Here is a 15,817-nt window from a genome sequence, read left to right on the forward strand (position 1 = left end):
GGAAAGCATTCCTAAGTGATTTCACTAAAGCCTTTTTTAATTGAAAATTTTTAACAATGAAGAATCTTGCATGTTGCTGGTAAAACTTTTCTATGATTACAAACACACTTTTCCAAAACACCTTATTTCAGGTGAGAGAGAAAGTGCATGTGTGCACATGTGCACCCATTAGCAAAGATGTCAGAGAATTAACAGTGGTTGATAAATCTGTGTGTTTGATTTCTGGTTTGCATGTATGTATAAATTATGATATCTCTGTATATGATGTAATCCACACAGGGTGTGGTTTTTCCAACCTCCTTCCCTGCTGATCCTATATACATATATATATATTCTGCCATTTCCTTTTACAAGACCCCTTTGCCCCATCAGAAGGCAGTGCAGAGGCTGCTCCTGAGCTGGACCTTTTTGCTATGAAGCCAACTGAGACCAGCGTTCCTGTAGTTACCCCTACAACTAGTGCAGCCACTTCCGTGTCCGCAACCAGTCCTACTCCAGCTGCTGCTGTGGCCCCTCCAGCCCCTGCTACAACTGCTGCTGCTACTACTGCTGCTACTATCACTACTGCTACTACATCAGCTACTACCACCACCTCTGCTCCTCCTCCTCCTGCTCTAGATATCTTTGGTGGTAACTTATTTAATTCTCTCTTTAATTGAAAAAATATTGGATGAATTAGATTCTCAGCATATGGAAACAGTCTTTTGCATATTTAGGGTTTATGTGTCATGAGTACTGCTGGTGAACAGGAGGGGGCCCCTCCTGTTCACTAGCCGTACTCATGACAATACGGCAATTATTCTTGGAAAGAAACAAGATTCCCAACATGGAGATATAAATTAGTAAGACATTATGTATTTTTCATCTAGATTTGTTTGAATCCACACCTGCTGATTCCTCTGCACCACCTAAGTCAGATGCAGCTCCTAGCATAGACCTGTTTGGGACAGGTAAAAATATATATGTGCTGTCCTATAATAACCCAAGCTTGTGCTTTTAAATTTCTATTTTATTTGATTCGTGAGCATCTTTTTTTGTCAATCATATGCATATCTATCTCTAATTTTCATGTAATTTCTCCTTTATTTTTCTTTGGCTTCTGTAAGACACTTTTTCTTCTCCGCCAACTGGAGCTTCTCCTGTGCCTGAGAATTCTCTCACTGGTGATCTCTTATCCGGTATGTGCTTTCTCTTTAGACCTAAGTTATTCTCGTGTGACCTGTCCCCTTTTTTCAAAAATACAGTTGTAATCGAAATTATTCAACCCCCATTGCAAATCAGGTTGATTGTCAGAATGTACAGACTTTCAGCAGTTTGCAATGAACAAATCAAACAAAAGCAATTGAAATAGCTCAACACAACAAATGCTTCATGTGGTGTCCCCAAAGTCAACTGAAAATGCAACTTATAATGACTTCTCCCAGTCTCAAAATTATTCAACCCCCTGAACAGAATCCGTCACAACAGCACACATACAATATGCAAAACAGGTGTTGTCTCAAGCACACCCGATGCAACTAATCAAGGGCTTCATTAGTTGCACCAGGTGTGCTTGAGCTGGAACACATGAAATACCTGAAGTGTCTAGGGGTTAGTTGAGTGTCCTGTTTGACTGCATGTTAGAAATACAGTATGGCTAAGTCAAAAGAATGGTCCAAAAAGGTAAGAGAAGAGATCATCGCCCTTCACAAACAAGGAACAGGATACAAAAAGATAGTGAAGGCACTGAATGACCCTAGAGACACTGTTGGAAGCATAGTTCGCAAGTTCAACGTTAAAAAAACAGTGGTTACGCTACCTGGATGGGGCAGAAAAAGGAAGCTGTCAGTGGCTGCAACCAGATTTCTGAGAAGGCGGGTTGGGAGAAACCCTCGAGTGACTGCAAAAGACCTGCAGCAAGACTTGGTGGCAACAGGCACTGAGGTTTCAGTGAGCACAGTAAGGCACGTACTAAACGCAGAAGGTTCCCATGCCAGAACTCCCAAGACGTACACCACTACTGACCCAAAAGCACAAGAAAAGTCATCTCCAATATGCTCAAAATCATATAAATAAGCCACAGAAGTTTTGGGATTCTGTTCTGTGGAGCGATGAAACAAAACTGGACCTTCCAGCCCGATGGATCACCAGTATGTCTGGAGGAAGAAGAATGAAGCATACGCTGAAAAGAACACTCTGCCTACAGTTACGCATGGTGGTGGCTCAGTGATGCTTTGGGGCTGCTTTGCATCCCCTGGCACCGAAAACCTGCAGCATGTGGACGGCAAGATGGATTCATAGAAGTATCAGGAAATCCTAGGACAAAACGTCATGCTGTCTGTAACGAAGCTGAAGCTTGGGTGTCATTGGACCTTCCAACAGGACGATGATCCCAAGCATACCTCAAACTCCACTAAGGCTTGGATGCAGAAGAAGTCCTGGAAGATTCTACAGTGGCCATCACAGTCACCTGACTTGAACCCCATAGAAAATCTCTGGTGGGATTTGAAGAAGGCAGTTGCAGCACGCAAACCTAAGAATATTACTGAACTGGAGGCCGTTGCTCATGAAGAATGGGCTAAGATCCCTCAGGAACGCTGCCAGAAGCTGGTGTCTGGCTATGCATCTCGTTTGCAGCAGGTCATAACAGCAAAAGGGTGCTCTACTAAGTACTGAAGATGCTTGCCATGAAGGGGTTGAATAATTGTGAGACTGGAGAAGTCATTATAAGTTGCATTTTCAGTTGACTTTGGGGACACCACTTGAAGCATTCGTTGATTTGAGCTATTTCAATTGCTTTTGCTTCATTTGTTCATTGCCAACAGCTGAAAGTCTGTACATTTTGACAATCAACCTGATTTGCAGTGGGGGTCGAATAATTTCAGTTACAACTGTACATGTTAAATACGATCAGTTCTGAACTGCTGAAAAGTTTTAGTAATGTCAAAACTGAGCTGATCTCCTAAATATTCCCTGTGTCACTTTAGGTGAACGTCTGAGGTTGTACAAGCCTTGCCCAAGATCTCACACAAGAGGTTGACCTAGAATATGAGATTGTCAATCACTCTCATAAGATTTTGATAACCAACAGTATAAACACAATTATTTCAATTTTAATTCTAATTTTAATTTAGGAAGATAATGTGTGCCCAGCTTCTGCTAACTTTGTAGTGCTAACCCTGTTTAATGATGTTTATATGCCATTTACACTCAGCTTCCTTTTCAAATCATTGCTGAAAGACGGACAGAGTCAAAAGCCAGCTGTAGAGCTTGTTTACAAGCATAACCCATGAAAAGAGCTTTATTAGAAATACAGTTTTACAGCACCTTCCCTATTGACAGATTTACTTGGCAATTCAGATGTAGCTCTGAGCAATAGTTGCTTGCTATATCAATGAGCATTCTCAGGCTCTAGGCTCATAATACTGTCCTCCCTAGCTTATATATCAAAAGAAGGAACATGAAGCTTCCATGATCAGGGAGTTCTCATTCTATCCAGAACCCAGGAAGTTTAAATAGTTTAAGTTCTGGAAAATTAAATCTGGCTTTAAAGTTTGATTGTACTTTGGATTAACCAGAATTCCCATAGCTTGGATGAAATGAGAAACCTGAAAGCCTCAGCTCTTGAGCATACGCAGTAATACTGTATAAAACCAAGGCTAATACAGGCACATATATATTACTCTGTGCAGTCCCCACATGTATAAAAGGTAAGTAAAATGTGGTCATAGAACAGTGTTTCTTTTAAATCTAATCTTTAAACATGCTGCTTTTATAGTATAAAAACCTGAACTTTGGATACTATATGAAAAATTTAAAGGAAATTTAGTTTTTCCAAGTCATTACATATACACTGTGATGTCATGGGTTCAAGGTAATGGCCTCAAGGTAATGGCCTCATCACTCCTAATTTGCTGATACTAAATATTATCATGCTTACTCCAGTGGATGCATTTGCAGCACCATCGTCCCTGCCCACTGCTTCCCCGGCCAAAGTGGACTCTTCAGGTGTGATTGACCTGTTTTGTGGTGGGTATTGTTCTTTCTCACCATTAGAGTACTTCACATTTCATTTCAGGGTTCATTTCATTTTTCTTTGCCAGCAATTCAGCATTTCCTAACATTTACTTTTATTATGCTGTGTCGTAACTTAATTTGCTTTTTAACTGAGTGTTATAAAATACAGCTGGGGTGTTTTTGTACTGTTACCTGTCTTTATTTCCATGCATGGAATTCCTTTCTTGTTCAAGTAACTATTTCATTCTTCCTCCTACAGTATATAACTTTCAGTTTTACAGTTATGCTTCTCTGTAGCATGTATATGTCTCTTGACACTGTTGTCTGTTTATAGGTAAGGGATGGAGTGTGAGGCTTCTGTCTGTCTGTCTATCATCTGTCTACAGTATCTATCTATTTAGATAAATGTGATAGAGTTGATTCTGCTCTTGTGGAGCTGAGAAATTATTTGTCCATGGACCTCTGGGATGTACACTGGAATTATTACAATATATAGTATCTACTGTCTTTTAATTACAAAATGTGAAGAGAACTATATAACTGTACTCAAGCATAAATCACAAACTGTTATATTGCTTTTTATCAAAAGGCATGTCCTTCATAACTTGTAATACCCAAGAAAACATAGCCACCTAGAGTCACTTACGTAGTGAGATGGGCAATGTATAAATTTAATGAATGAATAAATAAAATTAGATACCTTGAAGGAAAAAAATAGCATAAATGATGACAACTTACATTAGCAGTAGTGATGAAGTGCAACCAGGCAGAATATTTACATTAGAAAGGAGAGGCAGAAAAGGATATCCTTAAAGGACTGCATGTTTGTGGGAACAAACACAGGTTGTCTTGTTCATGTGTGCACAGAGAATCCGTGATGATGGATGGATGGGTGAGATGTAGAAGAGGAAAACAGTGGATTAGAGAGACAATAAAGGGTTTCTATTGAATTTTGGAGCCACATCTTTTCTGTCTGTTTCAAAACCTGTTTGCAGCTGTCTCAACAAACATAGAAACTGCAGTTCACTTTCTTCCCTATGAAGTGCATTGCAAAACACTTCATTCAGACGCTTTGTACATCCCTACTGTCTGCATCCCTTTTTTGGCAGTTGCAAAGCACCAGACTGCTTTTTGTTTTTGTTTTCTTAAGTGACTGCTTTGTGGATGGTGAGATACCAATATTTTTCCATCTCTTCTTATTTCACTAAGACTATCTCCTTCCACCCTACTTCCCCAGCAACCTTCAGCATCCTGTTCATGGTGCCTCTCTGTAGGATTTGTTTAGACTACATCTTCCCTTCTCAACTGCACCCACCACAGCTACCTGTAACTGGTTACAGCTACTGAGAAAAGCACCTCTTTGCAAAATTGCCAGCATGCTATCCTTTCATCATCAGAGCTGGCAATACACTTTTAAATGCAATAGAAGCATGGTGGCTTGGAATTTTGCAGCTACCCCTTTATAGCAATGCTCAGATGTATTTGCAAATGGCCAGATAAGTACATACAAGATCTTAGGAAAATGTGAAATGATGCTAGGGAGGTGGCAATATGTTTTATTTCTTTTCTGCATGGTTTATGGGGAAAGGGAGATATTTGTTGGTCAAAGACTTGCTATATTTTATAGCAGCACAGGAATTGAATGACATCCTTTACTCATTCATACTGGTCAGTGGAGAGAGAATACTCACTGGTTCATGTATTCCTTGAAGTTTCTGTGCATTCTTAGTTCTATATAGGAGTGCAAAGCTGGTTAGGATTACTAAGTAGTTTGGAATAATGAGGAAGTGCTTTTAGAAAGCTGAACAGCTCTCTCGGAGTCATCTTCCCTTGGCGAACCTTATCACTGCCATCACTTCTCATCAGTACAGCTGACATACTTATAAAAAAAGTCTGTCTGGATCCTCCTCTAGTTTCTCTGGTTTTAGAACAGCTACAGCTATTCTTCAGACTGTCTCATATATTTTACCAATTGCCGTTCCTCTGTGGTCTTGAAAAGTCATGTCATATTCATAGTTGCATTTTCCCTCTATATGCTGCATGTTAATATATTTATAATATGTTTAAATCCTATTGTCTTTTATTGCTGCCTCATGGAAAAATCCGTAGATGCTTTTGGAAGTGGCCCTTCAGAGCCCCAACCTGCAGTTTCAGCTGCTTCTAGTTCTTCTGCCTCTGCTGACCTATTAGCTGGTAATGAAATATAATTGTGTGTTGTTTTTAATAAAGGGTGTCTGTGTTTGTGCTGCGACTTTTCTGTACTGTGAAAAAACGTAGTGGGCAAATGGTCAGGGATGCTGCAGGTCTCACAACATTTTTCTGAGTACCATTTATATTTCTGCAAGCAGCATGAAGACGACGATGGATCTGCCAAAATGCTTCCAAGCCTTGGGAGTGGATAGTAACTAAACAAATAGTTTAACCTGAATGTGTTCCGTGAAACTTTGCAATGCATGGTTTGATGATGATTATTATCCTGTTCCTCCACCCTCCACAAAACTAGTACAGTGCCTACTTTTGGGATTAAATGCTTCTCACTTGATTTTGGCACATGGACATACGCACTCGGTTAACAGTAGGTATTGCTGGGCAGAGTTTCCTGTGGGAAGGATACTTTAAAGATGAATGGAACAGGAGAAAAATTAGCACCAAAAGTACCCTGAAAATGTTGGTGCATTTAAATTATAAGGAGAAAAAAGAACAGAACTGAAGTCATACTGTACAAGATGCGTTTGCCAAAGACCATTCTATATCCAAACATCTCTAAAAACGGAAGCATGCAAGGCACGCTATGGCTGGATTCACACGTTATGATAGGTCATGATACTTGTACAATAGTTTCTTCAATGAACTTTAGTGACTGGATTCACATCTTGCTAAGTCATATGCCTTGATTTACAATTCATAATAGATGGGTCTAAATCATACAAAGGGAGCATCGTTATGGCTACTAGACTTCCAAACCATAAACATTCTGTGAAACCCGCCACCCCAGACACGCTCCCACTAGTGCCAGGAAGCCTTAGGATCCTGCCACCTAAACTGGTAATAGAAAATGCTCAAAAATACTTTTAAGTAGTCTAAGCTGTTGGTTATGGTAAAGAGTATAAGTGTATGATTCGCTGATGCAATTTTTACTTCAGTTGTTTTTGTTGTTATTAGGCCTTCTGTCCTATGTATGTCCAAGATGGATGATAAGAAATAACAAAAGTACTATATTGCAGCATTGGTATTTTCTCACCTATATTAGATTTGTCCTTACAGGATAATTATAAATAGTAGTAAGTGCTGCTTGCAGAAAATATCCTTCGTCATAATTAAGGCATTCGGAAGATCATGGGTTCCCCCTGTTTACCTATGAATTCACGTGATACCATTCTATATAGCTTCACATTGGTCTAACTACTACCAATCTTGTTTGAACTTGTATGTATCTGATTAGTAGCGATCTGATTCCTATGGTATAAGACTCTGTGCTAGATTTGAAAGAATGGACTGGGAAGGCATAAATTGCTCTAAATAAGAGCTTTCCAGTCAAGGGTACATGAGCCAATTAAATTACATTAGAGGGTATTTCTGATCTTAGTTCCTTTCCTTAGGCTTGTCAGTAATCTGCAGAAATAGCTCTGTTGGCTTTCTGTTTGTTTTATGTAATGAAGCTAAGGTCTTCAGCAGGACAAGGAATGGAAATTCACTCAAACTTGGAAAGAAATTCTTGTGTCCATAGATTTGTCATTATTGTTGCTGTTGTTACTGCTTTGAATATTCAGTGAAGGTCCAGAACAATAGATATAAAAACAGATATAGGTTTATTAGAAAGCACACATTCTGATGAACAGCTACATACTATTTAAGTTTTTATTTTATTTGGATATACAGTACAGTTCAGAAAATATGCTTGATAGTTTGGTTTTTTTTTCCTATGGGCCGAAGTTGATACTGCGTGCTAATTTCTGTTCTGTCAGCCCTTCAAGATAGACCAGATTAGGAAACTAAAATCATACATGCTAATACTACTTTCATTAAAGTAGTGACAGTTAAAGTAACAGTCTTGCAAGTCTGAATTTGCTTCCCTCCTCCCTCCCTCTATGTTTGTGAGAATTAGGGAGGCTCTAATCTTGAGATGCTTACTCAGGTTACAGTTCTAGTCCTGACTCAGATAAAAGATATCTTTTATCCGACCATTGTCTTTGTTGCGGCTCTTCTTCCTGTTCCTCAAGGTTACTCCTGCCCTTTACAGCAGGAAGGAGAAGCAGCCCGTACAGACTGAAATCGCTGTAGTTCAAAATGGGCTGTTGATCTAATCTATGCCAAATCCCCCAACTGTTTGCAACACATAGGGGAAAAGAATGACATTAATTTCTGATCTATTGTGTCTTCCTGAGTTTGGTTTTTAAAGCATAAATGTAAATATGCAACTTTTCTCCTATACAGATACAAATCTAACACTAAAAAAACCCTAAGTTTTATGGTTTGATGCTAAACTACCTGCATTCACATGTACATAGATTATTTATTTGTTTGTTTTCTATCCCACCTTTATTATTTTTTATAAATAACTCAAGATGGCAGACTTACCTATTACTCCTCCTCCTATTTTCCCCAGAAGAGCAGCCCTGTGAGGTGAGTTGGGCTGAGAGAGAGGGACTGGCCCAAGGTCACCCAGCCGGCTTTCATGCCTAAGGCGGGACTAGAACTCTCAGTCTCCCAGTTTCTAGTCCTTAACCACTAGACCATGGTAATGGCAATCCCTTGTGGAGAAAGGCAACATTTTGCAAAGTGCAGAGAAAGCAGTAACTTCTCACTTTTCTTTACCTGAAGATCTTATTAACTCCATCCAACCACAACATTCTCAGTTTTCCCCTTCTCAGCAATCACTATTCCTACATATATTGTATTTGTTTGTGATTTGATATTCAGTCAATCTCTGCATATCATCAAACGTTAAAGTACTCCTTCCATACTGGTCACTGACTTTTGTGTTCAATCTATATTCTTTCAGCACCCATTCTTGGCCCCATCTCTTGTTTTATTACACTTATTTCTAAGTAAACATTTCCCAATTAGTGGGTTTTTTTTTCTCCTGACATTCCCAACTCTTACAGTTAGCATAAGCACACTTTTATGGTTAGCCATTTTCACGTCTTTTTCCTGCTTTCATTCTTTATAACAGGTTATGTACCACCCACTACTTTTCTATGTCTTAAATTTTCCCCCATCTTCTCATCTTTAGAAAAGATTCTACTAAGATACACAGTTCATATATTTGCTTTATGTTTTACCACATATGTATAAATTGTAATTGTTCAATCCATTTTGCCTGTCAAAACACAAATGCCTTGGTCACTGGTATATTAATTTTCAGATCCACACTCCTTATTGCATCATACAAGCTATCTTAACATTTGGTGTAAATCATTTAGGTTTTCAACTAGCAACATGTTCGCATACAAAAGTACTGTACTTATCCCTGACGATCACCCACAAGCATTCCTTACACACTTTTATCCATACATAAATTTATGTAGCAAAGGGAACATCACACATCCTTGCCTTTACTCTCCACTCTGTTCAACAGTTCGGTAACCTTTTTATTTATTCTTATGCATGCTTTACTTCTGTTATATATTGCTCCTACCTTAAGAATCAACATTTTCACATAAAACATAGACTTTCTTTAAATAAACAAACATACAATAAAGTTTCTCATTCATATGTTTTTCAGTGACCTGTTGAAGAGCAAAAATTTGTTCTGTAAACCCCTTGTCTGGCATGAATCCACGTTGCACTTCCCAACTTTTGTTCATTGTCATACCTTACACCGTTTCAGTCAGAATTCTACTAAATAGGAGGAGGAAGGAGTATTAGGTATGTTCGCCGCCATGAGTTATTTAAAAACAATAAAGGCGGGATAGAAAATAAAATTAAATAAATAAACAACCCCCCTCTACACTTTCTGCATTCATGCTTGCTGCCTTTTACTTTCAGTATGGGAACAATAACAATATTCTTATCAGGTATGGATGCACTTTAAATGAGCTGAGCCATTCCACAGGCAAACCACAATGATATTTTAATATTTAATATAATGTACTCCTGCACTATTAACAATTTTTCAGTGTTGTTACAGTATTTAGGACTGAGGTTTTTTTCTTACAATACAATAACATTTATAACATTGTTTCAATTCCACTCCTTGACATATTGTTGTAATTACCATACAGATCTCTAAAATATTCCTTCCAGTATTCTCTTACTTTAGTTTCATCTCAAATAATTTCATCACTTATTTTTACTCTGCTTTTTCATCCACTTCCAAAACAACTTTATTTCTATCCAAATTGCTCTGCATTTTTTCTGCCTCCCTTAATCTTAATCATTTCTTACTCCCTTAGAATACGTTATTGTAACTGTATTTTTCTGTAAACATACTACAGGTAGTCATCACTTAACGACCATTGTTCCCAATTGTAACCATTGTTACAGCTTTTGCAGCACCCCCGCAGTCATGTGATCAAAATTTGGGTGCTTGGCAACCCACCTGCACTTACAACCACAGGGGCACTTCAGTCCCCCCCCACCTAGCTCCCCCCATCTCCTCCCCATTTCTGGCCACCCTGTGCAGTGGCACTCTGCCCCCAACCCCGGACTTCCACTTCAGCCTCAGCACCACCGCCTGTCATGAGTAAGGATGGCGAGCAGGGGGCTCCCATCCAGGCTGTAAAGCACATGCGTAGTACTGAGGAATTAGGTAGCCATTCAAAGAGACACAGATCGGGCCTGCCTCAGCCTTTGGAGTTTATATGTCTGGGTTTTTCCCACGCTTCTTCACTTCGTTAGGATTTTCTGTTATGTAGCAGTAATAAACACTAGAGACCTATTCCTTGTCTCAGCGTGGTTCCTGGCTGTTAGGACATCAATCCTAACAAACTCCTACTCCCATGGAAAGAGGGAGGAACAAAGAATTTAAAGGGGAGACATTTGGAAATGTCTTCAGAAAACCAAGAAATTTGGCTCGCCATCCAACAATTGGCAGCAGCCCTGCAACAACACCAACAACAGGTAGATCTACAGGTCAACACATTACAAGCTGCCATGCTACAGCAGTTACAACAACCAGCTCCGATTAACCCACAACCGGCACCAGCAGCAGCAGCAGCAGCAGCAGCTCCAGTGGTCTTGAGATCCCAGGGCAGTCTACCAGAGAAGTTTGGAGGAGAAGCAGGACAGTTGAGAACCTTTCTCACACAGTGCACAATGTTTTTCGACAGCAGACCGGCAGAGTTTCCCACAGACAGAACCAGAGTCACCTTCATCCTAAGTCTGCTAAAGGGACCAGCAGCCAAATGGGCTATTCCCATGGTGGAGAACAACGAACCGATTCTCAACGACTACCAGAACTTTTTGGCAGGGTTCCGAGCACACTTTGACGACCCGATCAGAGAGGGCACTGCCAGCCGGGAAATTCGGAAGCTCAAGCAAGGTAACAAGAGGGTGGGAATCTACATTGCTGATTTCAAGTTGTTAGCAGGAGATCTGGACTGGAATGAGAGTGCATTAAAAGACCAATTCAAACGGGCTGGATGAAGAAATTAAGAATGAATTAGTGCGCCAGGGAACACCAGCTAACCTAGAAGCCTTATATCAGTTGTCTGTGGTCATAGATGTCAGGCTAGAAGAGCTCAGACAGATGCAGCCGGGGAGAAACAGGGCCCTCAGAGTGCTTCCAGGATTTCCAGCTCTCTCCGTAGCATCTACTCACTCAGGACCGGAGGAGCCGATGCAGATTGGAGTGAGCAAGAGGCTTATTTCCGAGGCTGAGAGGCAGAGAAGGAGAGAGAGAGCCCTCTGTTTTTACTGTGGAGCCCAGGGGCACATGGTGAGAGCTTGCCCAGCGAGAAGCCAAGCAACTTCAATAAGAGCTCCAGGGCAAGCAGCTGAAACAAGAGCCATCTCCGCCTCTGCTTCCAACCAGGGAAACTCCATCGGTCTCCCTCCACAGAGCTCAGCAGGGAGACCATCAATCAATTAAGGAGGGCTCATTCCGAGGATTCCAGGCAATCCTTTTACTACTTACCAGTCATAATGCACGTCAACCCAGAGCACCAGGTCAAGCTAGAGGCCCTCGTGGATTCCGGAGCTTCAACCAATTTTATTGATCTGCAGACCGTACAAGACTTCAATATCCCGACCATAGAATTGCCATGTCCCATAGAAGTGGAGACCATTGATGACCAGCCCCTCAAGGCAGGGCCGATTAGAAGGTTCACAGAACCGGTGCAACTGACAACGGGAGACCACACTGAGTGGATCCAGCTTTATGTTACTGCATCACTTAATGTGCCTGTAATTCTAGGCACGCCTTGGCTGAGAATCCACAACCCATTGCTGAACTGGACTACGGGAGCAATCTCCTTCCCAGCTAAGGAATGCCAGCACCACAAGATTCAAGCCGCTCTCTGCTCTCCAGCAACCAACGCAGTCACGGAAGCGGGGGGGGGGGGGGTCCAGTTGCCAGCCAAGTATGCAGATTTTGCAGACGTTTTCAGTGAACAAGAGGCCACAGCACTACCCCCCCATAGGGACTGTGATTGCACCATTGAGTTGATACCAGGAGCCAGGATTCCAGCAAGGAAACAATATCCCATGTCTCCCAAGGAACTAGCCACCTTAAAGGATTACTTGGATTCTAATCTCCAAAAGGGGTTCATCCGACCATCTACTTCCCCAGTGTCTGCTCCTACCTTCTTCATACCAAAGAAGCCTGACCCGTTGGCACCGGCAAACCAGGAGACACCCATGAGAGTGGTCCACGATTTGTTTTTTAAATAAACTAACAAAAGAAACTTACCCGCTGCCTCTAATCTCTGATCTGCTGGATCGCTTACAGAAAGCACGCATTTTTACCAGGTTGGATCTCAGGAATGCGTACAATCTGATCCGGATGAAAGAGGGGCACGAATATCTAACTGCCTTCGACACCAGGTTTGGTAAATTTGAGTACCTTGTTTTGCCCTTTGGCTTGTCTAATGCAGGAGCCATATTTTCCCGATTTATGAATCAAATTTTCTCTGATTTACTAGATAAGTATCTGGTCATTTATCTAGATGACATATTAATTTTCTCTGAGGATGCTACAACTCATGTAACCCATGTACGTAATGTCTTACAAAGACTGAGAGAGAACAAGCTGTTCGCCAAGCTAGAGAAGTGTGCCTTTGATTTAACTGAATTACATTTCCTGGGCTATAAGGTATCAACAGAAGGCATATCCATGGATCCTTCTAAGGTCCAGGCAATTCTCTCTTGGCCACCTCCCCAAAATGTTAAAGAAGTACAAAGATATCTAGGATTTTGCAATTTCTACAGGCGGTTCATAAAAAACTTTAGTGACAGGGCTAGATCCCTCACACAGCTTTTGAAGAAAGGATCAAAATTCATTTGGGGGGAGAGGGAGCAAGCAGCCTTCCTAGAATTTAAGCAACGCTTTGCATCCCAGCCGCTGTTAAGACACCCTGATCCCACAAAGCAATTCATAATGCATTCAGATGCTTCCGATATTGCCATTGGGGCGGTGTTATTGCAATATACAAACAAAACCGAGAATACATTGCTTCTGTGTGCCTTTTTTTCACGCATGCTCTCACCAGCAGAGAGAAACTATGATGTTTTTAACAAGGAGTTGCTGGCAATTAAAGCAGCATTCCAAGAGTGGAGGCACTGGCTGGAAGGTGCAGCCCTTCCTGTGAGAGTTTGTACCGATCACAAGAATTTACAGCTTCTACAAAACACCAGATCCCTCACCCCACGCCAGATCAGATGGAGCCAGTTTTTCTCCCGTTTCAATTTTGTTATTTCTTATGTGCCAGGGGCGCAAAACTGCTTGGCAGACGCCCTGTCTCAATCCTTTTAGGCAACCCCCGCCACTCACTGGGAGGTACAGGCTGCTATATTACAACCTCACAACTTTGATCAGTCTATGAGGGGGAACCAAACAGAGATTTTAGCAGGCAGACAAGCAGAGGACCTATTTACAAGAGTCAGAACTCAGCAGCAACAGGACCCGTATGCCAGGGCCAGGATGGATGACCTCCAGAGGGGCCTGCAAGACACTGCCCCCCATTCAATGTGGAGGCAGGAATCCTCTGGCATAGTGGGCGATTATATATTCCCCCTTCATTGAGGGAAGAAGTACTGAGACTTTGCCATGACCATCAAACAGCAGGCCACGGAGGTGTTTCCAAAGCTCTGAGAGACTACTGGTGGCCTAAGATGACTGCAGACATAAAGGGTTACGTTGCTTCTTGTCACACCTGCAGACGAGCCAAGCCTCTCCCAGGGAAGCCCGCAGGACTCTTGCAACCCCTACCCACCCCCAGTAGGCCTTGGGATACAATCTCCATGGATTTCATCACTGATTTACCCTCAGTCCAGGGGCTGACGTCCATACTAGTGGTGGTGGACCTTTTCACAAAAATGGTGCATTTTATTCCTTGCAAGGGCCTCCTATCTGCACCAGCCACAGCGCAGTTGTTCATGGACCATGTTTTTAGGTATAGAGGCATGGTGAATCACTTGGTGAGTGACAGAGGCCCACAGTTCACTTCCAGGTTCTGGAGGGCCCTTTTCCAGTCATTAGGGGTCCAGATCCACCTGTCATCATCGCATCATCCTGCTAGTAACGGGCAAGCCGAGAAAATTAACCAATGGTTACAGCAGTATCTCAGGTGTTACACCACTTATCAGCAAGACAATTGGCCAGCCCTGCTCCCCATGGCAGAATTTACATATAATAATTCTGTACAGTCCTCTACCAAGATGTCCCCTTTCCAGGCACTCTACAGGGTTAACCCTCGGGTGTTGCCCACCTCCTCCCAGCAGGGAACAGTTCCAGCCACGGCTGGTTTTCTTAAAGAGCAACAAGCTGCACAGGAGTTGTTAAAGGAGCAGCTGAACAGGGCAAAGAGTGCTTACAAGAGAGCTGCAGATGCTCACAGACAAGAGGGGCCTGCAGCCCTCCACCTCAGGCGTGCATTTCCCAGGGGGAAGCGGGGACGACTCTTCTAATTATCTAGCTATTTTCCAGCAGTGGCCACCTGGGCCAGAAGCGTTATCAGACCTGGAGAGCAGCACTGATTCGTCCTTGGAGTTTTCCTTTGAAGACTTTCCATCGCCCAGTTCCCATGGGACCTTAGAAGGAGACGTCAAATCTTATCAAGACTCTGGAAGGGAGGGGGCTGAAATGGAATGTGAATCTGGAGGGGAGGGTGATGTCATGAGTAATGACGGTGAGCAGGGGGCTCCCATCCAGGCTGTAAAGCGCACGCGTAGTACTGCGGAATTAGGTAGCCGTTCAAAGAGACACAGATCGGGCCTGCCGTAGCCTTTGGGGTTTATATGTCTGGGTTTTTCCCATGCTTCTTCACTTCGTTAGGATTTTCTGTTATGTAGCAGTAATAAACACTAGAGACCTATTCCTTGTCTCAGCGTGGTTCCTGGCTGTTAGGACACCGCCACTGAGGAGGGCCGCCTCAAGCCCCATGCCATGGCCAGCCACCCCAGTGCTGCGGTGCAAAGCCCCCGCTGCCCTGCACTCCACCCGCCCTACCATGCCCAGCTGTCCTTTGCTGTCTTCTTCCTCCCACTGCTGATGAGGCACACCTGGCCTGACCCTATGCAAGGCAGCTGCTGGCTACGCCAGACCTTCTTCCCAAGGTCTCTTGCGCCATTCTCCAAATCATGCACACTGTTCTTGCAGTGCTTCAGAAGGTTTCTGAAGCCTTTCAAAACCTCATGAGAAGGCCACGCCAGACTTTCTCCA

The 15,817-nt window shown here is 42.4% G+C and overlaps 1 protein-coding gene across 1 annotated transcript in view; it reads left to right on the plus strand.

Annotated features, from left to right (window-relative positions):
• The window catches only part of SNAP91 (synaptosome associated protein 91), a 111,141-nt gene that overhangs the window by 79,284 nt on the left and 16,040 nt on the right, over positions 1 to 15,817 (plus strand). The window contains exons 18-22 of the mRNA XM_063312564.1: positions 355 to 630; positions 870 to 950; positions 1,107 to 1,178; positions 3,925 to 4,008; positions 6,106 to 6,189. Coding sequence (XP_063168634.1) covers positions 355 to 630; positions 870 to 950; positions 1,107 to 1,178; positions 3,925 to 4,008; positions 6,106 to 6,189 — 597 coding nt within the window. The remainder of the gene's footprint in view (positions 1 to 354; positions 631 to 869; positions 951 to 1,106; positions 1,179 to 3,924; positions 4,009 to 6,105; positions 6,190 to 15,817) is intronic.

This window comes from Candoia aspera, chromosome 1, assembly GCF_035149785.1.
Source record: "Candoia aspera isolate rCanAsp1 chromosome 1, rCanAsp1.hap2, whole genome shotgun sequence".
Classification (NCBI taxonomy): domain Eukaryota; kingdom Metazoa; phylum Chordata; class Lepidosauria; order Squamata; family Boidae; genus Candoia; species Candoia aspera.